General features: G+C 36.8%; 1 protein-coding gene across 4 annotated transcripts in view; it reads right to left on the bottom strand.

Moving 5' to 3' along the window:
- The window catches only part of si:dkey-49n23.1, a 115,968-nt gene that overhangs the window by 50,923 nt on the left and 40,212 nt on the right, over positions 1 to 24,833 (bottom strand). For 2 of the 4 annotated variants that reach the window (XM_087304619.1, XM_087304622.1), the window contains exon 2: positions 15,148 to 15,320. In XM_087304619.1, the coding sequence (XP_087160745.1) occupies positions 15,148 to 15,259 (112 nt within the window). In that variant the 5' untranslated portion in view covers positions 15,260 to 15,320. Of the gene's footprint in view, positions 1 to 15,147; positions 15,321 to 16,146; positions 16,393 to 21,784; positions 21,954 to 24,833 lie in introns of those variants that run through there. The other 2 variants (XM_087304621.1, XM_087304620.2) reach the window with 2 other exon arrangements.

Consider the following 24,833-nt stretch of genomic DNA (forward strand, 5'->3'; position numbering starts at 1 on the left):
GTAAACACATTCAAAATGCTTGTAGAAATGTGCCAAAAATAGTCAATATAAGTGGAAAAGAAAGAGAGAATGATGGACATGTTTGTTTGTTTTTTTTTTTAAGTTGCTAACTACAGTACATCCTCTTATTGTTTATCAAAGTCTGATGCACTGAAATCTCATTGCAAAGGCATTTTCCAAACTGTTTGTTCAGGACTATCACAAGGAAAGTTTAAGGTGCGAATGTTCTTGTCATTATCTTTGCTCCTGTATAAACAGGTCTGGAGAAAATTGGCGTCAGGACTCGAGTATGCACGGCTGATCTGTTCCCAAGACAAACAACATCAGTCTTAAAGAGAAATGACATTTAAGTAGCTTCAACTTCTTATATACTGCGCGTAAAGACTTTTAGAGTATGCACAAAAATATTTTGGAGCCTGAAAATGCTACTTGAAATTGTGTTTCAGATTGCTAATTTTGAAAAAAGACAGCACCATCATTGTCTTAGTGTGAAATACAAAAACTGGTATTTTTTGCAGCAATATTATAGATTCAGTCAACAAGCATGAAAGAGTAATTGACGACCGAAACAACAATGGTGGACCACACAACCATATCTGCATGTGTGTGTGGTGTTTGTTTTTCTTTTAATGCCTTCCTTGCCATCCAAAATACAGCATTTTGGTTTAATAAAGATTGTACATAAATATCACAACAAATTTAGGATACATATTTACTTTGTGACGTATAGTCATTTAATCACATGTTTTTTTGTTTTTTATTTTTAATGTTGCTATGTTGCTTCAGGGTGTCCGTGGGGTCTTTTTAGCTTTGTCAATTTCACTTAGTAACTTAAAAAGCATTAAAAAGTCTTAAATGCTATGTTACAAAGCATTACATTTTGTATTGGTATGCTAAAGTTTGCCTGAATTTAATTAGCCAATATTAGGATGCTGTGTAATTTATAAAATCGATGAAATCCTGCTACGTTTGACATCACACTGCATTGTTTATTGCAGTAACCAAGGCAACTCTGTAAAGACTGATTGATCCGCTTGTTAAGTGGTGACGTGTTTGTGACGTATGTAATACTGTTTCCGGGTCCAAGCCGCCACTCATTTGAGTGGAAAAATCATTCGTTTATGATCACGTTTTATTCCTATCATACATTAAAGTTAATTTTATATAAAACCATAGTGTACACAACAATCTCTGGGCTTGCTGCATAACAAATACCAAAAATTTTACAATTTTTAAAAAAAATTAATCACTTTCTGGCCATCGGATATTAGGCATGGACATATATACTGTGATTGTGATTTTCAAAAGTATTAAATTGCTTTGTAAACTTTTATTATTACCATTTCACGAGTCTCCCCATTCAGTTGAATAGAGCGCTTAGACCCGGAAGCCGCTTCGCATGACGTCACACTTAACAAGCGGATACTTCTGCGCCAAGCACATGCATATGGTCCAGCACAGCCTTTGTGTGGTTGCAGAACCCGTTCTGTAGCCGTACTACGACATGTAGCACAAGCTCTGTGATTGGTCGGCTTGGTATTAATGACGAGTGTGGGCTGTGCTGAGAGTCGGGAGCCCAAAGGAGCAATTGTTTACAACTGTCGAACGAGTTCCAGACAGAAACTTTTTTTTTGTGTTTACCTTAGCATGAGCATCTTTTAGCTACATCTAACAAAACACCTCTGAAGAAACTCGACACAGAAGAACATACAAGCCTGCTTCCAGTTAGAGTTTCGGAAGTGTTATTGCAGAGCAACACAAACAGCATGCAGAAGTATATGTAGAAGATCTCAAAATGTGTGGAAAGAGTCTTGTAAAAAGTACTGAATTTCACTCTGATTTTTGTACATACACTGTCCTCAAATATTAGTACCCTTACATATACAGTAGATGACCTTAAATGTAAAAGGCAGTCTAAATTTCACAACCCTTTTCGTATCATTTATTTTAAGACCTTCTCTCAGAAATGACCACCAGCCACGCTGAAAATATGAGAAACCTCATCAGTCAAGGCAAAATATACAGGCACATTTGCTGCTATTCGTGAAACTGACACCAGAGGAGTCTCGCAATAAGGGTGGGAGAAGTGTTAACATCAATATACCTCCTCATTTATCTCCCGCATTCATCAATTTCCCTGTCTTTTCCCATTTGTCTCTTTTCAAACTGTCCAGAAAGGCTTTTTCAAGATGATGGAAGACACAGGCGTTCTCTGTTTTAACTGACTTTCTTTTTTCTGCCTTTGGGTCAATAGCAGCTAGTCATTCATATTATCCACATGCTCTGGATGTAAGTTGCGTTCTGGTTCACCAACATTAGGAGAAGCAGAGTAAAAAGAGTGAGTCGGAAAGCCAAAGGCATCTCCTCCATTTATCAACTTTCAGTTTTCATTGGCAAATGGGGGGAAATGGATATCTTTGTAGGAATAGATTCCAAAAGCATTTCTTTTCATTGAGTTAAAAGCACCATTTGGGGAGTTTAAAGATGTGTACATTTGTCCAGAGAAATGTTCCTGTTTATTAGGTCTTTTTTAAAAGCCTTGAAAAGTCCTCGTCTCTGTCATGTCTGGCTGATGCACTTTTAAACAATTAGCAAGAGAATGTTTTTACTTTACTTGTATTTGTCAAACAGACCAAAACTTCAAGTCATTAACTGCAACAACAGAACCCTATCTATCTATCTATCTATCTATCTATCTATCTATCTATCTATCTATCTATCTATCTATCTATCTATCTATCTATCTATCTATCTATCTATCTATCTATCTATCTATCTATCTATCCGTCCCTGTCCATCCATCCATCCATCCATCCATCCATCCATCCATCCATCCATCCATCCATCTATCCATCCATCCATCAATCTATCCATCCCTCCGTCCGTCCATCCATCCATCCATCCATCCATCCATCCATCCATCCATCCATCCATCCATCCATCCATCCATCCATCCATCCATCTATCCATCCATCCATCAATCTATCCATCCCTCCGTCCGTCCATCCATCCATCCATCCATCCATCCATCCATCCATCCATCCATCCATCCATCCATCCATCCATCCATCCATCCATCCATCCATCTATCTATCTATCTATCTATCTATCTATCTATCTATCTATCTATCTATCTATCTATCTATCCAATTAATTTATCTGTCTATCCATCCATCCACCCATCCATCCATCCATCCACCTAACTTATCCATTCATCCGTCCATCCATCCATCCATCCATCCATCCATCCATCCATCCATCCATCCATCCATCCATCTATCTATCTATCTATCTATCTATCTATCTATCTATCTATCTATCTATCTATCTATCTATCTATCTATCTATCTATCTATCTATCTATCTATCTATCTATCTAGCTATCTATCTAGCTATCTAGCTATCTATCTAGCTATTTATCTATCTACCCACCCATTTATCCATCCATCAACTTCAATTTATATCCAATTCAACTTCTTAAGGCAGGTTTAGACGCTCACTTAATTTCACTTGTGTCTTTCCCTTTGTTTTTACAGGCTTTGTGGGATTTGCAGCTAAGATTAGGAGGTTGTTGTACTTCCTCCAACTTTCTTTTGGGGCCAAACTTCAGACTGGTGAACTTTTACAAACCTTGTGCGAGATAGCACTGAGTAACAAATTTAGATTCTAGAAGAATCTCAAGATCTTTTTTTGTAACTATCACTTGATCATATACTGAAGTCATGTTGGCATGGGTTTCCTCTGGGTGCTCCGGTTTCCCCCACAGTCCAAAGACAGGAACTATGAGTAAAGTGAATAAACTAAATTGTCCATAGTGTACAGTATGAGTGTTTGTGAATGTGAGAGTGTTTGGGTGTTTCCCATTACTGGGTTGCAGCTAGAAGGGCATCCATGGCATAAAACATATACTGGGATAGTTGGCGGCTCATTACGCTGTGGCAACCCCTGATAATCAGCGACTAAGCTGAAGGAAAATGTATAAATTTAGTCTTTTTCTTTAATACTGAAATATCATAGGACATAAGATAAAGCCTTGAGGGACACCATGTATTGAATGACTCTAAAGCTAGCTGAAATAACACAAATATGAGTAAACAAACCCAGAATTTTCCTTTGTTTGCTAATAAAAGGAACTTTGTTGTTCACAGACTAATAAACAATGACTTCCTCAAGAGCACTAGAGGACACATAAACTAGGAATAATAGCCTTCTGATGACAAGAACCACCCATTTGAGGTTTTTTGCGGTTGTGACCCATGTGTTTTTGAGTTCGCTGCCTGTTTAGGATGAGTGTGGACTAAATGCCTCTCTCTAGGGGCAAAGAGACGTACAATGCTGATGGGAGGCCTCCGCTGCTTCACCCTCAGCCCTTGAGTTGTTTTCTTCATTACTCTCTGGAACTTTCTGTACTATGTCATTTCCTATTGGGGCCATGGGGTGCATGCTTAATTGCTTCAGTCCTGGACTGGAGGTGTTGAAAATGTACATAAGTGCAGTTTGTTAGAGATAATCAAGTCAACTGAAGCAACCCAAATCCTGTCAATGACCCGGACCAAACTGAATCCCTCTGCCACTTAACTCAAGGCACACTAGCATTATCTAAATTGTCTGCTTAAGATGAGAGGGTAGTTGCTTCTGCATTTATTACCAATTGCTACAAGGTTGCAAGGTAATCTTGGGTAAAACTATGATTAAATTCAGTAAACTGACCATGATGTTTTGGCTTTGGGTGGACGTTTTGTCTTACAATTTAAAGGGTGAGGTCAGGACACTTCAAGAGAAGACACAACTGAAATCAAGTGTTGCTCTAAGAAGTAGATATGAACGAATAATAAATATATTTTTGAAGGTTAAAAAGAAAGATTGTGAAGCAGAGGAGGCCCCTCATCAGAAAAAAAACCTTCAAAGGGAGTCTGTGGTTATCAGAAGACCATTATTCTTAGTTTATGTGTTCCCCAAAGCTCTTGAAAAAGTCATTGTTCATCAGTTTGTGAGCAACAAATGTCCTTTTATTTGAAAACAAAAGAACATTCTGCAGTTATTTACTCATAATGTTTGTTGTACTCATAATGTTTAACTAAGTTTTCATTTAATACACGGTGTCCCCCAAGGTGATGTCCTAGGTACTGTTGCAATTTAGTATCAAGGAATTGTTCAAACTCTAAATTAAATTTCTTTCATCAGAGTGTCTGAAGTTCATGCTCATGTAAAAAAAAAAAATAAATAAAAACATGGCAAAACTAGTTTAAAGTTAGACTAAATGGAAACTTTGCAAGTAAGAAAAGGGTCAGTGCATAGCTGGGGCCGGTTGCACTAGCAGTGCGCAAGCTAAAATGTAGCCTATAGATGTGACTTAACGTGACACTAAGTTACAACTTACACATTACTAAATATGTTTGTGTTGCACCACTGAATTTAGTTTAAATGTAATTTTATGCTCAAACTAAATAATTATGGCAGCCTCTCCCCCATGTATAATGGTAGAAAAGACATGACGGCGAGATTAGTTTACATTGAGGAGCTTGCGATAATAATGAAGCATGATCTCACTCTCTACTCACAGCCTTAATATTCTCACAAGTCTTGCATTTTCAACTCGGGATGCAGGTACTGTATGTGTGTCATCTGTTATTAGTGACTGATTGTAATGTACAATAAAAATGTAATTTATCACTTCATTTTCATAGGACAGTATATATATATATATATGGAACAGAGGCTAGCTAGCAAAGTACTATGCAGGTAAGCCTCACTCCTTTGACCTCAAAAGGTCCTCTAGCAACAGATGTCTTCAGACAGGTCTTTAGCCTCCTTGTTAGAGCAACCGACTCCCATGCAAAGAATTCCAGGTTCGATCCCAGCTCAGACTGGGTTGGCTGCAGTAGGACCGGTGGGTTACATGCTCTTCCGGGATGGTAGTGAGCTTTAGGGGGTGAGTTTAATGGAGGCCAGCTAGCGAAGTGCTATGCAGGTAAACCTCACTCCTCTGACCTCTAAAGGTGCTCTAGTGACAGAAACTAGAGGTCATGGTCTTTAGCCTCCTTGTTAGAGCAACCGACTCCCAGGCAAAGAATTACTGGTTCGATGCCAGCTCAAACTGGATTGGCTGTAGTAGGACTGGTTGTTACCCGTGGAGGCACGTCCGGGATGGGAGTGAGGTTTAAGAGGGTGAGTGTAATGAAGGCCAGCTAGCAAAGTGCTATGCAGGTAAACCTCACTCCTCTGACCTCTATTGGCCCGTTTCCACTGAGTGGTACGGTACGGTTCGGTTTGGTATGCTTTTATGGCCGTTTCCACTGTCAAAAAGCGTACCCAACCAAACCGTATACCGTACCATTTTTTCGGCACCTTTTCGAAAGGGTCCCAAAAACGAGAAAGGGTAACAAAAGGTGGAGCTACACGCGTAGCCGAACGCTGATTGTTTACAGAAATACGTCATGAGCTCCTGGAGCTACACAGAATGTAAACAAAGGATCCGCCATGTTCTAATACACAGCCGAGAGATTACATGGATATACTATATGCATAAAATAACCAGCCATGGATGACCCGGGCTCAAACAAACCGTGTCGTCATCTGGGTGAACAGACACAATACAAAGAAGAACAAAATCTGCCGCGTCCTGTTGTTGTTTTACGAGCCCGTCTAAAAGTGCGAGCGGTATTAGCTTTCTTCCGGGAGCGCACGATCGTGTCTATATTTGATACAAAAAACTTCTTGAGCTGATGATAAAAACGTGTAACTGATCCATTCAGAAAGAGAACGACAAGCGCGAGAGTAAAGCACGGAAAAAAGGAGAAACCCGGCAAAACACAGGAGCAAAAGTGTTTACCAACCTGAATCATGAACAAACTGCCATGTTTCTCTTTGCCGTTTGGACTATTATGAACTGGGAATGACAAAATTATTCTCTAACAGAGCTTGCATGTGCTGGTGGAGATTACAGACACAGATGAGAGGTTTGCGCTGACTGTGGGCTATATTGCGTGTGTTTTTGAACTCAAATAAGTACTAAATTTATGATGTGTGTAGTTTTTCTGTAATTAATAATATATCGGAGACTGTAAGGGGCTGTATGTGTTCGTATATGTTCCATTTATATATTTATTTAATATAATTACAGACGTTACAGTAGCCTATTTCACATTGTCATTGATCTGCAGTTATAATCAACTCCTGTTTATAGAAGAGTTAGGAATAAACGTTTAGAAACAAGTATTTATGTGTATAAAGTGTCTGTTTTGTGAGAAGTGCTTCTCATATGATATGTAAACGACCCGTACAGCTTTACTGTAGACATTTATTCGAGCGACCATGACGTCGACTTAAACTTTGTCGTACATCACGCCCACCAAAAAGGGTACCCTTTGTGGTGGAAACGCAAGCCTGATAAAGGTGACCCGTACCGACCCGAACCGTACCGTACTGTACCAGTCAGTGGAAACGAGCCATAAAGGTACTCTAGCAACAGACATTAGATGTCATGGTCTTTAGCCTCCTTGTTAGAGCAACCGACTCCCATGGAAAGAATCGCTTGTTTGATCCCAGCTTAAACCACATTGGGTGCAGTAGGACTGGTGGGTTACATATAGATGCATTAGTTGCAGAATTTTAAAGCAGTTTAATGATTTAAATTATCCTTATTGGATATTAAGTCATTCAATACAACTATGAATTTTTACTGAGAGCTTGCGACCTACTAAATACGGTTTGCCATAAGAACACATGGTGCAACCAAAGCAATAACAAATTTAGTTACTTACTAGCTAGTAGTTGCTGAGCTCCTAGTGTGAATACAACAAATACAACGAATGGATACTTTAACAAATAATATGAATAATAATATGTTTCTGTCATGGTTGGGTTAGTATTGGGGTTGAGGTAGACACTAATTAAATTCAATCAATGGGTAATTTAATAATACTTAATTAAATAATTGCTGTTTTTACATTACTGTGATGGCTGGGTTTAGTGTTGGGGTTGTGGTAAATGTTAATAAAATAAAATTAATGGGTAATTTAATAAATTAAAATCATTCTCATTACCTTTCGACTGCAGCTGTATCCCTTTTAGCATCTAGTTCAACTGTACATACGTAACATGTTGTGCCTAATAGAATGATTCCAGAAACTCTGACACCTCCATGTGCCAGAAAGAGAGTGATTCAGACCTTCAAACTTCCTTCCTCTAATTAGCAGCATTTTTTGTTTCTGGCTCTGTTCAGTGTTAACGCACAGATAGTTTCTTTAGCCCCTGCCAGAGCCCGTGTCATTTCTGCTCTTCTTATCTCTGGCACCTATTTGCCTACGATACAAAGGGGTTCACACAGTCAGGGGTCATTTCTGTGACGCAGCAAATGAGTAACTACATCCCACAGGTCACATTTGCAGTGCCAAAGAGTCATATTTTTTTGCGATGACAGAGATTGTAATAAAAATGTTTTACTGTCATGCTAAGGGTTGCCGCCTGAGGCCTATTATAAAAATAACCGAGCTTAATTTAGTAGTTCTGTTTGGGCATACCACTGTGAAAAAGCCGAAAGGTCTTATAAAATAAAAAGAAATAAAAATGTACTATTAAATCTTCTTAGACAACTGAAACAACACAGTTGGGCACATGATCTCAAAACTGCAACCAATATTAAATTAAGTTAACAAATGGTTTCAATTTCTCCATTTCCCCAAGCTCAATGTCAGTGAATCTTCATTGTTTTCAGTGGTTTGATAATATCGGAGACATTCCTCTCAGAGTGTGCTATCTTCTCAGTTCCCTCACTATGGAGTGCAGCTGTCAAAATGTGACCAGTGGGTGTGAATCTAGAAATCCTTCCTGTCCTGGAGAAAGTGAGACATTTAACCAGTCTCAAATGTCAGAAATGTTTCTTTTGGTTTTAATCCACCCATTCGCCAGAAAGAAAATCCCCACAATTAGCGGGAGTTTTACTGGTAAACACCAGTGGAAAAGTCAGAGGAAAATCAGTTGCATGCATCCTTCTGCCAGCAGAACTTCATCTTCAGAGGTTAAACAAGCAGATTAAGTGAGGAAGTTAAATCAGTTCATTCATTTATTAATTTTCCTTCAGCTTACTGTACTTATTTATCAGGGGTTGCCATGTAACATGCAGATTCCACACAGAAATGGCAATTGGCCCAGTCAGGACTCAAACGGGTGACCTTCTTGCTGTGAGGCTACACTACTAACCACTGAGCCACCGTGCCGCCCCTAAATTTAATTTCAAAACAAGTAATTTGATGTTATTTAAACTTATGTAAATTTATGTATATATACATATATATTAGGGATGTAACGGTATCAGATTTTCACGGTACGATAATACCTCGGTATAAATGGCACGGTACTAATGAAAAGATTTGGAAAAAGTGCCAAAAGTGTTTCTTTACCTTAGCACTGAACATATCAGTGACATACAAATTAGCCATCTATCTGTAAGTTTTAAAACAGGAACTTCAATTTTTCAATTTTAATAACAAAAAACTATTAAACCATATAAAAAAATAAAGTTTCAATTTAGTATTGTTGAAAACTCATCACATTCAACATTTAATCACTCACTCACTTAGAGATGGGTTTTTTAAGGAAAATTATCATATAAATATAATCTGGTAAAAGCTGGGATCTCTGGGCATTTACAATGTCCCCTGCAACAGAAAAAAACCCTCTCATTTGGGACTGAGGTTTCTGGGACAGAGAGATATGATTTAGCCAAAGTTGACAGCAGTGGGTAACGTTGTGCATTGTATTTCCACCACTTGAGAGGACAAGCCATGAGTGAGACAGAGGTCTCTTTGCGGTACAAGTCAATGTCTGCATCAATCTAACAAGTGTGCTGTGTTCTGCCGTCCCCATGATCGTTTTTAGTCGTATTTCCCGACTTATATTTCACCACAGTCTGGCAGTGCCTGCATATTGTGTTTTTTCTTTGTCTGTCACCTTTTCTCCTTTGTCGTATCTTTTTAGAAAGAAACCAAAATGCTTTCACACATCCGATTTAAAACCCGCTTTAGGTTCGATCATTTCCAGCTCTTTTTTTCCCCGCTACTAGCAACACACTCCATTTTCGCATTACTGGATCTGTAGTGACAACAGACCGCAAATGATGATGGCCACGCCTAGGCTGATGGGAATTGTAGTTCCCGCTACCTCCCGTTCGCTTCATTCGCCTGAGCAAACTTTTCTCAGAAATATAGTTTTATTGAGTCATGCGCCTAAGGTAATATTGAAAAAAAATACTATTGCGGTATGACAGTATTTACAATATTGTTACATCCCTAATATATATATATATATATATATATATATATATATATATATATATATATATATATATATATATATATATATATATATATATACATATATATATATACATACATACACATATATATATAAACATTTTCAATCATTTTTTGACACACAGAAGTCTGTTGGCTTACCTAGTTAACAAATTTACTTATGTCTTTAGACTTGTGGGGGAAAACAGAGGACCCGGAGGAAATCCACGCAAACACGGGGAGAACATGCAAACTCCACAGAGAAGTGCCAACTGACCCAGCGGGGGCTTAAACCAGTGACCTTTTTGCTGTGAGGGCAATTGCGTTACTCCCTGCACCACTGTGCTGCCCCTCTTATAAATTATATGATAGATAATTTTCGAGGGGTTCATGTCAAATGGTTTTCTAATTTTAATCATAATAAATGTGTTTATGAATATGAATTTATCTTTTTAAAAGCAGTTGTTTTGAATTAGAATGCCAAATCTTCTCCTTCTATTCAAATTTTACATTGAAGGGTTCTTACAACATATTACAACATATTTGCCCACGGGAATAGTTGCTGCAAATTTAAATAAAATTTTCCTGAAAAAAAAAGGATAAAATAGGACAATATTAGCAAGGCTTCATGCTTGAAACCATTTTTAAAAACTTAGGCACAAAAGGGTTAAGACCCAAACTTGCACTGTCATACCCCTCAAAAGCTGCCTTCATGTCTTAAAATATCACATTCAGCTAATTCAGAGCTCTTCTTTGTTTACTTGTACTCATTTCCTCTCCACTCCGGCTTAGCCTTCAAATTAGTCTTCAAGATACCTGCAAGCAAAACAAAAAAGTCGCTCCTCTCTAATAATGACCAGCGTCTGGCATTTGTGTCTCGCCGGGTGTCCTGTAAACAGACGGCGCCCCTGTGATGATCCACATGTTTGCGGTGGTCTATTAACAGTGCTGGAGATAATAGGAAGCACATTTATTCTATAGGTGCAGCGTCCTCAGTGCCGTCACCATATACACAGTTTTCCTGAGAGGAAACGACCGGATCCGGGAGGTTCTGAAGGGTCAGAAACAGGGCTGTCTGTAGGGCGCTGATAATAGGGATGAGACTGTGTGGCGTGGAGGTTCAGACTGAGTGTCGCGGAGCGGACCGCTGACGTACAGCATTAAGAATGTGGGCTTGAGGTCACTGTACGTCATTGTGAGCGATGATGTAGGCTACAAATCATTAGTTTTGTTTTTTAGGTTAAAATTAATATACAGTTGAAGGCAAAATGATTAGCCCTCCAGTGAAATATTTATTATTTTTCATATAATTTCCAAGGGATAGAGTAAGGAATTTTTCACAGTATTTCCTATATTTTTTTCTTCTAGAGAAAGTCTTATTTGTTTTATTTTGGCTAGAATACAAGTTTTTAACTTTTGTAAAAAATATTTTAAGGTCAATATTAATAACCCCCTTAAGAATTTTTTTTTCAATTGCCTACAGAACAAACCACTGTTATACAATGACTAGGTTTACATGGACATAAGTAATCAAATTATTCGCCTTGTCTGAATAAGACAATATTATGATTAAGGTGTTTACATGAGTTGCTTTTTGAATGTTCCTTTCATGGTTCCGGTTTGCATGTTTTCGTACAAAATTCGATTAACGTCATTGCGTCATCCCGTTATCCACATTTCCTCCGGAGTTTCGTGTAATTTTGGGTTTTAATTTTTAATTTGTCGACTTTAACTGCAGTTTGGCTATTCCACTTTTAACTCAGGATCATTTTATGCATGCCCCCAGTGACAAACAAGATATTGGATGAGAGTATGAAGTAAGGACTGATGGAAGAGTGTTGTTTTGTAATGGAATTTGATACCGCACGCTGTATACAGTAAAAAAAACAAACAAAACATCTACATTTCACTATGCAGGTATCTGTGGTCTTTTACTGACTCATATAGGTGCATAGAATACTGTCAAACTGCAGTGTGTATATAGACTATCCTATCGCAAAATGCGGTGAAAATCCTGCACAACGGTAATAGTTTGATTGTGATGTTTTCATGTCTGTACAGCAGTTCTATAATCAGAGTAGTTTCTTGATCTTATTAAAATCTGATTATTGGAGTCCATGTTACCCTAACTAGCCTACTTAACTTGATTAACCCAGTTAAGCTTTTAAATGTCACTTTAAGCTGTATTGAAGAGCTCTATTTTAACGGTCCATGCGCAGAGCGCAAAACGCAGGACACAAACGCTTTCAGGGCGTGTCAGAATGCATAATTGCTAATTTAAGGACGGGAAAATCCGCTTTGCGCCATGGCGCATGGTCTAAAAGGGCTGAGTTTATTTTCTTAATGAGTTATAGGTGTGTTTTGAGAATAAACCAATTAGAGCCTCATCTCCCATTCCCTTTAAGAGCCAGCTGCGTCGCGCCATAAGCGCATTTTGACGTAAAGTAAGTTCACTTTCGCTTTTGCTCTCGTGGATAGGGAAACCTTTACGCACAGACATCAATTAGCCTATAAATAATTAATTTAATTTGTTAAGCGCAAAGATTTGTTTCAAAACTGTTTCTAAATTCAGTTCTAATTTCTAGCAAACGAATAAATGAACAATAATAACCAAATGTGGTCAAAATACTGAGTTATTTCCAAATACACCTGCTATGCCCCATATGGTCTAAAATTTTACAGGCGGACAAATCTAAGCTTGTTTTTATTAAAACAAATATAAATATGGATATAATAAATAATAATGTTAATAATAATAACATTATACAAAAGCAAATTGAATGAACTGAAAAAGCCTACCGAGATGAAGAAAGTATGTTAGTGGTTTTTAAATCTTCATGTAGGCTAGAAATTAATATGTTTTGTAATATTTTAAACATTTATATTTATATCCTATATTTATCCTTTAGATATTATATATTTTTCATATGTAAAGATATTTGCGTATTGCTCTGCATCTTGTTTGTAGTGTGTAAGCCAGGCGCACTTTGCGCCAGACAATAGACCGACTTTGTTCTGGTCTAAAGATCAGACCATTTACAGTTTCTCAAAATATCAATGCGCCAAAACACACCTGCTTTTTTAGACCAGAACGCCTATGGGCGCACATTTGAGCGCAAATGCATTTGCTATTTAAACAGCATGGCACAACACCTCAAAATGACCCTTGTGCCAAGCTAAAAGTAGCAAAAGAGTATTGCGCCGCGCCTTGCGTCACATTGCGCCGGCTGTATCATAGGGCCCGAAGTGTCTTGAAAAACATCTAGTAAAATAGTATGTACTGTCATCATGGCAAAAATAAAATAAATCAGTTATAAATGAGTTATTAAAACTCATGTGTGCAAATGTGTTGAAAAAAATCTCTTTTAAACAGGAGGGGGAAATTTGGGGAAATATAAAATAATAAAAATTCAATGACTTCAACTGTATATTAAAAATTCAAATTTTTAAACATGATAGTTTTAAATACCTTATTTCTTTTGCAAAACGACAGAACATTATTCTCATACAACATTTTTGACATTATTTATTTGATAATTTAGTTTTTAAAAATCACTAACCTATTATACTTAAGAATAAACAATAACCCACAGTGTTGTTTTATTATATTCTTCTCTCTGTGCTTATACTACATCATATTCTAAGCCGTGAAGTGCTTTAAAATAAGCATTTTATTCAATGTTTGATGTAATCTCAACCGAAACACAGAGAGAGGGCAGGACATAATGTAGCCCCCTCCCATTTTTTACAAAGCAGCCAATAGCGTTTTGTTTTATCACCGCTCTGCCAGTGAGAATGGTTGAGCTCAGACGCATCAAATGTGAAGCAAATGAAATGCATCTTGAAAGAGGCGGGGCATGTCAGAAACAAGAGAGCTATTGATTGGTTATGATTAGATGAGATACTGAAGTACAAACTTTACATGTTTATACCAGTTTTATATCTTCTAAATGTGAATTTTGTCACTGTTATGGAGCAAACTAGCTTTTAGATATCTTAAAAACGAATAATACTAACATCTTTGAAACTTTCATTTATCTTCATGGGACCTTTAAACTACACAACAGCACATTGTTGTGCTATATTATTCGATTCATTTTTAATAAAAACAACCAAGCACAAACCCTCAACAGAAAATGCAGTAGCCTCATTAGGTTGAGTTTTAAGGAAGCAGAGGTTAAAGACGCTTTTCCTCTGATTCAGCTTGTCTGTTTCAGCACAACTCCAGGGGAAATGAGCACAAGACACAAGATCAAGCTGAAGATCTGCCATTTGTGTGTGTGTGTGCATGTGAAATCTGAATTATTGGTCTCTAAAAGAGATTATTGGGAGATTTAGAGCCATTTAAAATGACATTTATAGGCTTAACTAGGTTACCTTTGCAAGTTAGAGTAATTAAGCGAATCATTGTATAACAGTAGTTTGTTCTGTAGACAATGGAATAAAATATTCATTAAGGGGGCTCATAATATTGACCATTATATGGTTTTTAAAAATCTAAAAACTGCTTTTATTGTAGCCGAAATAAAACAAATAACACTTTCTTCAGAAAAAAAGGAAATACTGTGAAAAAGTCTTTTAAACATCATTTGGGAAATATTTAAAAAAGGAAAAAGGCTAGTGATTTTGACTTCAACTTTAAATATTTTGTACCCCTAATACTATAGTAGGGAAATACTGGTATTTTAAAAATATAAACTGCAGAATGGTTGGGTTTTGTGATAGCGTTGTTGCGGTAGGTGAATTAAATGTTTAGTTTATACAGCATTAAAATCATTATGTCTAAAGAAAATCCCTGTAAAACATGAAAACTGAGTGGGTTTGTGTGCATCTGTGTGTGTGTGTGAGCTCTGACCTGTATGTGTGAGCTGCAGTCGCGGTGTGTTTTGGTTTCCAGCATTACAGTGGAGCAGAGAGAGCAGCAGGAGACTGAAGAGTCCTGTCCTCCACAATCCCACAATCCTCATCTCCAGCTTCCTGACGTATGATGGCTCAGAGAAGGTTTCCTGTCACATCACCTTACTAATGCTGTGGACAAACAACAGACAAATATGAGCTCTCTTTTTTCTTTTCTTTTTTTAAGATCAGATACAATACAATGCTGGGATAAACTGAAAAAAATAAAATAAAATAAAATAATATAATTATTTTAAAAAATAATAACAATAAAATATAATTAAATTAAAAATTTAGTTAAATTGTATTTTGAATGGTAATAAATATGCAAAAACAACTAATGTATATTAATTTACATGCATTTTATTTTTATTGATAAGAAATATCAACTTCCGTAATATAATATAATAATATAATATAATATCATATCATATCATATCATATCATATCATATCATATCATATAATACAACAAAATGTAATATAATACATTATAATATAATATAATATAACAAAATATAATGTAAAAAATATAATGTAATACATAATAATATAATATAATATAATATAATATAATATAATATAATATAATATAATATAATGAGCCTAAAAATCTAAGTACTTATAAGAAAACAATTTACATTAAATTATACATTTAATTTTAACATATAATCATAAAATGAAAAGCTGCTTATTATGTCGTATACATCCTTTAAAAATATTTATTTTAAAAATATATATTAACATGATGATTACATAACATTATTACATTAATATTATTTATTATTTATTAATAAAATTTATTTTATTATTTAGCAATGATTACATTATAGTCCTTGCATCATGTTAATATAAAAAAGACAAAGTATAACATTCTAAATTAAATGATTCTAATTGACACGTCCAAGAAATGGCTTCACATCTAATATGCTGGATGAAAAAATTTCTCAATGAATCACCTCTATCATGAATCAGCATATAAAGATCGCTTGTTTCCGTCACTCCGGGAGTCTGAATAGCCCGATTATGTTGCAGAAGCGGCGTAATGAGCTTATATTCTGAGCGTCTGAATACGGCGACAGAGGAAGACGATCTTCATTTTGCATGTGTTTGAGCAGGAGCTGTTCAATCGTCCCCCAGGGGTCCCTCGCTCGTCTGAGAGCCGCCGCACACAATACCCTCATCATGGGAAAAAGCCTCCACACAAAACCTGCTGCTCCGACAATTGTTGGCCTTTCTATAGTTCTATAGTTACGAAAGTTAGTAGCGGATAAATGAAATCCTTTGCTGAACTCCTGCGTGTGCTTCAGCTAACACTTGCCAACTTGGTCACTGTTAAATAAGCAATAGAACTAAAATCAGATTTTCCATAGCCAATTCCACTACTTGTCTGACTCTGATACAAATTTTATTTTAGAAACATCATGGGGTCAAATTTACCCAGGGGTTTTTCTTTAAATGTACATTTTTTAATAATACAACCAAATCTTCTAGTCAGTGACCTAAAACTGTGTCATTTACATCCTCCTGTTGTTAAGGGATGCTTTAGATACAACCAAATTAAAACATGAGACATTTATACCTGTTAAATTTACCTACATAATGCCTCTATTTTTATGACGCTCCTCACATCATTAAATATAGTACACGCAACAAGATTCCAGCGACAAGCAATATGACTGTGACACGACAGAAACATTTGAATACCAGCCACTTTCATTCAAATTAAACTTATTTTGACATTATTAATAGGCTATTGATTGACATGTTGTTGGTTTGCACTGAGTCACAGTTCTGGCTTTCATTTTTGAACCGTTTGCTAATTATTTTATTTTGCAAAAATTCTGAGGTGAACTATCTGCTGCTGCTTTCAGTAGCATGGCAATACATGGGACGTGTATTTGTATTTAAACTCACACTAGAAGGATGTAACACTGAACAAAGCACTAATCAGTACCTGAGGTGATTATTGTTATAATTATTTTGGCGTCGCAGAAATAAAAAGCATTTCTAAAATAAAAATTTTGCAGTCGCAGATGGTTGAGAAAAACTCCTTTTAATATGGAAAAGATGGCGTTTATTGTGTGACGTGGCATTGCATCGAGTGTTGTTGGGACACAGTGTAACGGGTAAAGTACACCCATCATCATACCTGCCAGCATTCCGATCATAAAATTTGGAAGATTTTATCTGGGGGTTGCGCGCTAAGTGGAGAGCCGGGGGGGGGGGGGGGGGGGGGGGGGGGGGTGGGGGGGTGTGGGGGGTTGGGTGGTGTGTGAACTGAAGAGTGGGAAGGACTTAACCAAAATGCTACCCGGACTGTACCAAAAAGCAGAAAAGCGTGGGGGGAAGGGGGAGTTATAGAGCGGGGGTCTGAAAATGCGGAAGATTCCCGGTAAAAACGGGAGTGTTTGCAGATATGCCCATCAAATTGTAACCTGTAACTACTGACATCCACAGTGTTTGTTCTGTCCTACTATGGAAGTCAATGCTTACACATTTCTAGTGTTCTTAAATATGTCTTCTTTTGTGCTCAACAGAACAAAACTAAACTCATACCTAAAGGATGAGCAAATGATGACATCAGTTTCATTTTCGGGTGAACTATGCCTTTATTGAAACTTCTGACAACAATAATTAGGATTTTCTTATTTCATGCCTCAGCAACAGTGAGTCAAAGTGTATTGAATAAATCCCTTGTAAAGTATATCAAGTCAATGTCTGCTAAAGTTTCAGATGGTGGTAATTAAAAAATTATATAAGAGATTAATTCATTTATTTTATTTTGGCTTGATCTCTGATCAGAATAAATCGTCGAAATTAAGACTGCTGTATGCTGTATCTTACTAATTTCTTTTTGAAAACATGTAAAACTTCAAGCGATTGCCAAAAAAAGATATAATGAAAACCTCCCACATGCAGAATCATAAATTTAATGTTAAAAACAACATGGAGTGAGGTTTGAAAAAAACAAAGATCGATATTTGTAAAACATTTTAGAGTTAATGCAAAACTTTTCATGTTTTCCAGTTGCTGTATGTAAATCTGTCTCCATCTTTAGACTCTGGACTTGTTAAATCAACCCAGGCTCACTCTGAAAATGTAGACCCTCAGACGTTTCTGGAGACTGTGAAATACGTCCCGGGAGGTACGTATTTTTGCAGTTTTCGTTTTCCCGAATCCGCGAGAGGCTGCTGTGTACGTTTTTTCTAATGTCAAATGTCTCTTGCGAGTGCCATTCGCGCCCGCGCTGTTCTCGCTTGAAATGCAGCCATACGTACCTCTGGCTACATAATTCGCGGTCTCTAGAAATGTCCACGGGAGTATGTTTTCCGAATGAGCATGTGTTGTGTTAAATGCTCTGTTGGCACATTTTTTATTATAAACTTAAAGCATCAGTGCAATTTATTGACAACATTTGGACAAATTAAATCAAACAAAAAAATGACTGAACATTTGGCAAGATCAGCTTAGAACTCAATATATGGGACAAATCAATTAGGCCCAATAAACAGGACATCCCAGCCAATATGGGACAACCCTAGATACTAGCGATTCAAATATTTCTTCATTAAGATGTGCTACCTACTTTTTGAAGAAGTCTATCAATCTGACAAGGTAGGTCAAATCGACAGAACACTGGCCAAAATGGGACAGTTGACAATCCTATAGCTAGCATGCACAAAGTTTGTGGGTTGTGTTGATGGTGTGTTTTTGTGGATTGACCTCTCAAAGAAAAGGAAACACAGATCAGGGCAGATGATTAGCCATGGGAACTGAACTGGAAACAATGCTGCTTCCTGATCCATGAGAAGCCCATTCTCGGCACTCCACTGTGAGTTCAACACACCACTCACATACTTTAGGTTTCTTCAGGAGCATCTGTTATGGGTGACTCCTGTTTTGTACTATTTGTCGAAGAGTTTGTGCAGATAATTTATTCTGATAAAAGATTACATCCACAGCAGGGGTTTTTAACCATCATTTAGGGCTATCCATCATTTAGGGCGGGGCTATCAGTCCTTTAGGGTGAGGCTATCGGTCCTTTAGGGCGGGGCTATCAATCATTTAGGGCAGGGCTATCAGTCCCTTAGGATGAGGCTATTAGTCCTTTGGGCAGGGCTATCCATAATTTAGGGCAGTGTTATCAGTCCTCTCGGGTAGGGCAATTTATCATTTAGGGTGGGGCTATCAGTCCTTTAGAGCGGAGCTATCAGGGCATGTTCTTGCTCCAGCACAGCTTTTGTCCATTTGTGAATCTTTCCCAATTTTGTTAGCAACACCCATCTTCTAATGATCCAATTGGCTCCAAAAGACCAAATATTGCACCGCCCTTAATTTTTTCTAATTTTAGAGCCATTTTAATAGGACATAGGTCAGGATATTGGAGAAAAAACAACAATCTTAACTTCCTATTCATGCTGACTTTAAAGGGAACCCTGGATATTGAGGCTTCTATGGTTTAATTAATATAATGGTGTCTCTTACTGAAACATGTTGTCACATAACCAGCGATCGTTCGCCAGAGATCGCTGGTTCTCACACGAATACCATGGACTACATATACATACATTCTCTCTGGTCACACTCACGCCTGCTCATTCATCTAGACTGATTACACTCGCAACACCTGAGGACTATCAGAGACTCATAACACACCCTACATAAGCCACTCATTCACCCATCCTGTTTGCCGAGTCTTGTTAATTTGTTGATGACATTACAACGCGTTTCTCCCTGTCTTGTTTCTCCTTGTTTAGACCCAGTCTTGCTTATCCTTGTTATCCTGTTTAGCTGCCTGCCTTACGACCTATAGCCTGTTATATGATTATGATTCTGGATTTGCCTGCATACACTTGTTTACATCTGATTTGACCATTGCTTGCCTGACGCTGAATAAACCTGCATATTGGATCTTACCTCCAGTTGTTGTGTCATCCCCCGCCGTTACACATGTAGTGGACAACCAATGCAAGAGTCAAAGGGATGATTAGGCACTTTCCAATTTTTTTAGGATCAACTTGGGTAAGATTCCAAGTGAGCCGAATATTACCACAAACATGGCACTACACACTGCTGATCAACTGACCCTTTGCTAAGCCACACCCCAAAACCGTCACACATCAATCATGGTTTAGCAACCAGGAGGTCTGTCAAGCTTTCGAGCAAGGAAAACAAGCCAAAGCATTGTGCATATGGATTGTGCAAATCTGACACCAGGTATCCTAAAAGTTTGGACGGGGTGGTGGAATTTTTTCCCTTTTCAAAACCAAAAACCCAAGGGAAGAAATGCCAGCATGAATCAAGCTCTGTAAGAGGCACTAAAGAAGCGGAGTTAAGTTGATTTTGTTTTCGATATTGCTGACACATTCTGTGATAGACGGCAATAACTCACTCACCTCTTGCCCTAAAAAGATCTAAACTGGGTTTCCTACAAACATACAAAAAAGATTATGTTTCACAGCTGTCTTTTTCCTTTTTATTCACTTGATATTATGAACACTGCTCCGTTTAAGCCCTCGCCATAGAAGTCATACTAATAGCAGTCATATCTGTTTCAAGCTACGGATACATATCAACAGAACAAAACTGAGATATGATCACAAACTTAGCACTTGCGATCAATATACTTCACCCGCAGCTGTTTTTCAGTCATTTATAACCCTCATGTCCATGTCAGAGCTACCTTTGTTTCTATCGGTCTTTTGGAGATTCAGTCGTTGGTCTGATTAATATTTGCTGGTAGGGAAAATCTATTTGTTTACTTCTGCTATTTATACTTTGATTTGCATTTCGATTTATTTATTTTTTCCACTGAAAATTAGAATAGAAATGAAAATAGAATAGAAAACGAGGAGTGGGGGTAAGGGGAAAGGCTAAGGGGTAGAATTGGGATTGGGCCTAAATAGTCGGTTAAAATTGCTGTGCTTTTCCACGACAAATTACTGTGATGTTTCAAAGAGCCAAAATGTGAATAAATGCCAGGTAGAAATAAAGCAGGTCAATATGCTGTTTAGAAACAAGTGTGTTGTCAGTCATTTTCTCTGTGAATTACCAGCATTTTGGAAATAATTGAAAACTTTAGTGTGTATGCAGAGCAATTTTTAGATGAACATGCCATTTCAATTCATCTGGATTGGTGTAGATGTAGTCACAGTTTTCCAACATTTACAAGAATTTCAACCAAAAGCCTTCATCAGCAGAAAGAAACTAAATACTAGACTGTTAAATATGTCCGTTAAATTAATAATTTCTGTATTTTGCATTTTACATTTGCAATTTTCCCATTTATTGTACAGTTATGAATTGCATTACAGGACGTTTATCTCTGTTCTGCCAAATTCTGATGTTGTTAATTAAATGTAGTTTAATAGTGACTTTTGAAAGTGAAGTTTATTAACATTTCAATAGTTTGAAACAAAATAATGTATAAGAAATCATTCATTCATTACAGCGGAATGAACCGCCAACTTATAAGCATTTGTTTTATGCAAAAGATGCCCTTCCAGCCACAATCCATCTCTGGGAAACCCATACACACTCATTCACATACATACATACACTACGGACAATTTAGCCTACCCAATTCACCTGTACCTTATGTCTTTGGACTGTGGGGGAAACTGGAGCACCCGGAGGAAACCCACGCGAACACAGGGAGAACATGCAAACTCCACACAGAAATGGCAAATGACCCAGCCGAGGCTCGAACCAGTGACCTTCTTGCTGTGAGACGACAACACTACCTACTGCACCACTGCATTGCCTATAAGAAATCATTTATGGAGAATTAAGTCTGTAAAATACATGCAGGTAGTTCATTACCAGGTGTTTGTACTGTAATTTAAAACACCAACTAAGCCAATATATCACTTCAAACTATAAAAAATCTCAATAAAAGTGACTTTTTATCACTTTTTGACATCAACAGTTGCTGGTGAAACATAATTCAATTCAATATTCAATCACAAACTACAGAAAACTATACATTTATGTTAATTTTTACCAGAGTAGACTAACCTTTGCTGAGGATTACGTTGTGTGGAAAGAGAACAACACTTGATTCACCCCAAAATGATTTATGGCTAAATTTATGTGCACAACATTTCAGAAGGTATGTTGTATTTATTAGCCATCCGATAGTCCGAATTCATTTCTCCGCTGTATTTAAGCTCTGGGGTTTAGTTTGCGCTCTCCGTCGGCTGTGATTCATTCCCGGCGCTGCTGATATGTGGATTTACAGGTGCTCAAGTGCTCTCATTAGCTGCGTTTGTTGACACAAACCTATTAATCTCAGAAAGAAAACACATCATTCCTGGCCCGACAGCAACTATTCGCGAGCTGTGCAAGGTGGCGACGCTCTGGCAGATACTAATACTGGCATATTTTCACTTGACATCTCTGTTTAGCCGATATGAGTCCAGCTGGGAGAGATTTGAATTATGTCTATTGAAGGTCTCCGGGGTTTTTATGGATTGAGTGGGATTTACTTTCAGTCGTTATTAATGGCTCTTTGGAGACTTGTGACCTATTAAGTGTTTGCTACTTGAGTCAGAATGCTGAAGTCTTACTTCTGACTACTGGAATCAAGTATAGCTTATAGCGAGTTATTCTGAGTAGATAGTACAGATTTACTGCAGAACAAAATAAAAGATAAAGGATGAAATGTGTTTATGCTTTAAAACGAGTAACGCTGTAAGAGCTAGCCAATTGATGTCTACTTGGTGTATGATTACATTAAAAAAGAAATAAAGTAATAAAATACAATTTTTATAATTAATCAAAATAAATAACAAATAAATAAATAAAATGTATGTGTTTTTAGATAAAAATGCCATTTTCAAATTTATCTGGAATAGTGTAGATTAGCCAGTTTCTCAACATAAAAAAAAACAATAATATTAATAAAATAAAATAGAAAAATAAATAAAAAATAATAATTATTAAATAAAATGTGTATGTGTTTTTAGATGAAAATGCCATTTTTAAATTCATCTGAATTAGTGTAGACATAGTTAAAGTTTCTCAACATAAAAATAAAAATATATATAATAAAATAAAATAATTAAATTCAATGATAAAGTAGTTTTTAATTAAATGAAATGACATGATTAAAATAAATTTGTTTTTCATTACGATTTTGCTTAAACCACCAACTAGACATTTTTATTCATCCACTGTATCAATATTGTTCTGTTTCATGTATCATATATGATACAAAAACAAATACTAGTAAATTTTCAATAAACCATATAAAAAAGGAAAATCTCCTTGCAAATTTTGTTTTGTTTATTAACAAATGTTGAAATTCTTGAACATGTACCCGGGGCTGAACTATTGTCACAATCATCAGTGATCTATTCCAAACAAATCGCTGGAAAACTACAAATCTGCCACCAAAGGAACTACAAATCCTGTCATGCACCACACTCTCACACCTGTTCCAGTTTTCCGCTGATTGCAAACACACACAGCTAAAACTATTCAACTGATTCAAGGACAATATAAACAGCGCACACATAGAAATCTTGGCTGAGTCTTGCTTATCTGTTAGTGTAACATTTCTAAGAATTCTTTGTCTAATCTATCCTGTGTTTTGATCCTCGCTTTGTCCTCCGATTGTAATCGATACTTTGCTGCCTTTACCGACCACTCCTCTGTTTTTGGACCACGACTTTGGATTGCTCTGCATGTACCTGTTTGACCCTGTTGACCATTGCCTGCCTGACCATTCTCGTAATAAACTTCACATGTAATTATTATTATTATTATTATTATTATTATTTCACGATTTCTACTAACAGAAGTACTCAGGTACAATGATTTGAGCCAAACTATTTATAAAAAATTTAAATAACAATATAAACTGGACATCCAGCGTACTCCAGCCTTCGGCACCTCGATTGCAGCTCTGCACAGGAAGTTTGGGCAGAGGAGAAATGGTCGTGCCCAACAGAGCCTGGTTTCTCAGATGTTTCGCAGAAAGTTTTTATTTGTATTCTTTTGCTTTTGTCAATTGTTGAAGTTTGTTTCTCGCCACTACCTTGCTTTTGGACATGTAGAGCGGCACATCGATTAATTTGCTCTTTAGTTTTTGGACTTTCAGCATTGAAAATTAAACCACACTGAACTGAACTAAACTGAACTTCAACTAAAAAATTGACTGACAGTTTCAATTTACTAGAACTTCTATGTTAAGCTGGTTTGACAGAATCTACATTGTAGAAGCGCTATAGAAATAAAGATGAATTGAATTGAATATAAAGTTTGTTTCTTTTCTTTTAGAAATGAAACCAAAGATTAATTAATTATGTCTCGTTTTACTTTCAAGCAAGCATTTTTATCTCCAAATGTTTTTTAAAGTTTAAAAGTGGTGTAGTCATTTTTATCAAGCTTAAATTTCCTTTGAAAGTTTCTTTCATGCTCATATTATAAGGCTATCATTTATGATAGACGTGCACTATTATTAAAAACTCTTTCAGAAAATTTCTTGTGCTCAAGATCAAAGCGTCAGCCAAATATATCAACGTAAAGCAATATAAATACTTCACTGATGCAACACCAAAGAAACGCAGACGTGCAGTAAATCAAACCTGTTTCCGACAACAGTACGTCATTAAATTTTTCAATATGAGGAAAGACAACA

Source organism: Danio rerio, chromosome 22 (genome assembly GCF_052040795.2).
Source record: "Danio rerio strain M-AB ecotype USA chromosome 22, GRCz13ab, whole genome shotgun sequence".
Lineage (NCBI taxonomy): Eukaryota > Metazoa > Chordata > Actinopteri > Cypriniformes > Danionidae > Danio > Danio rerio.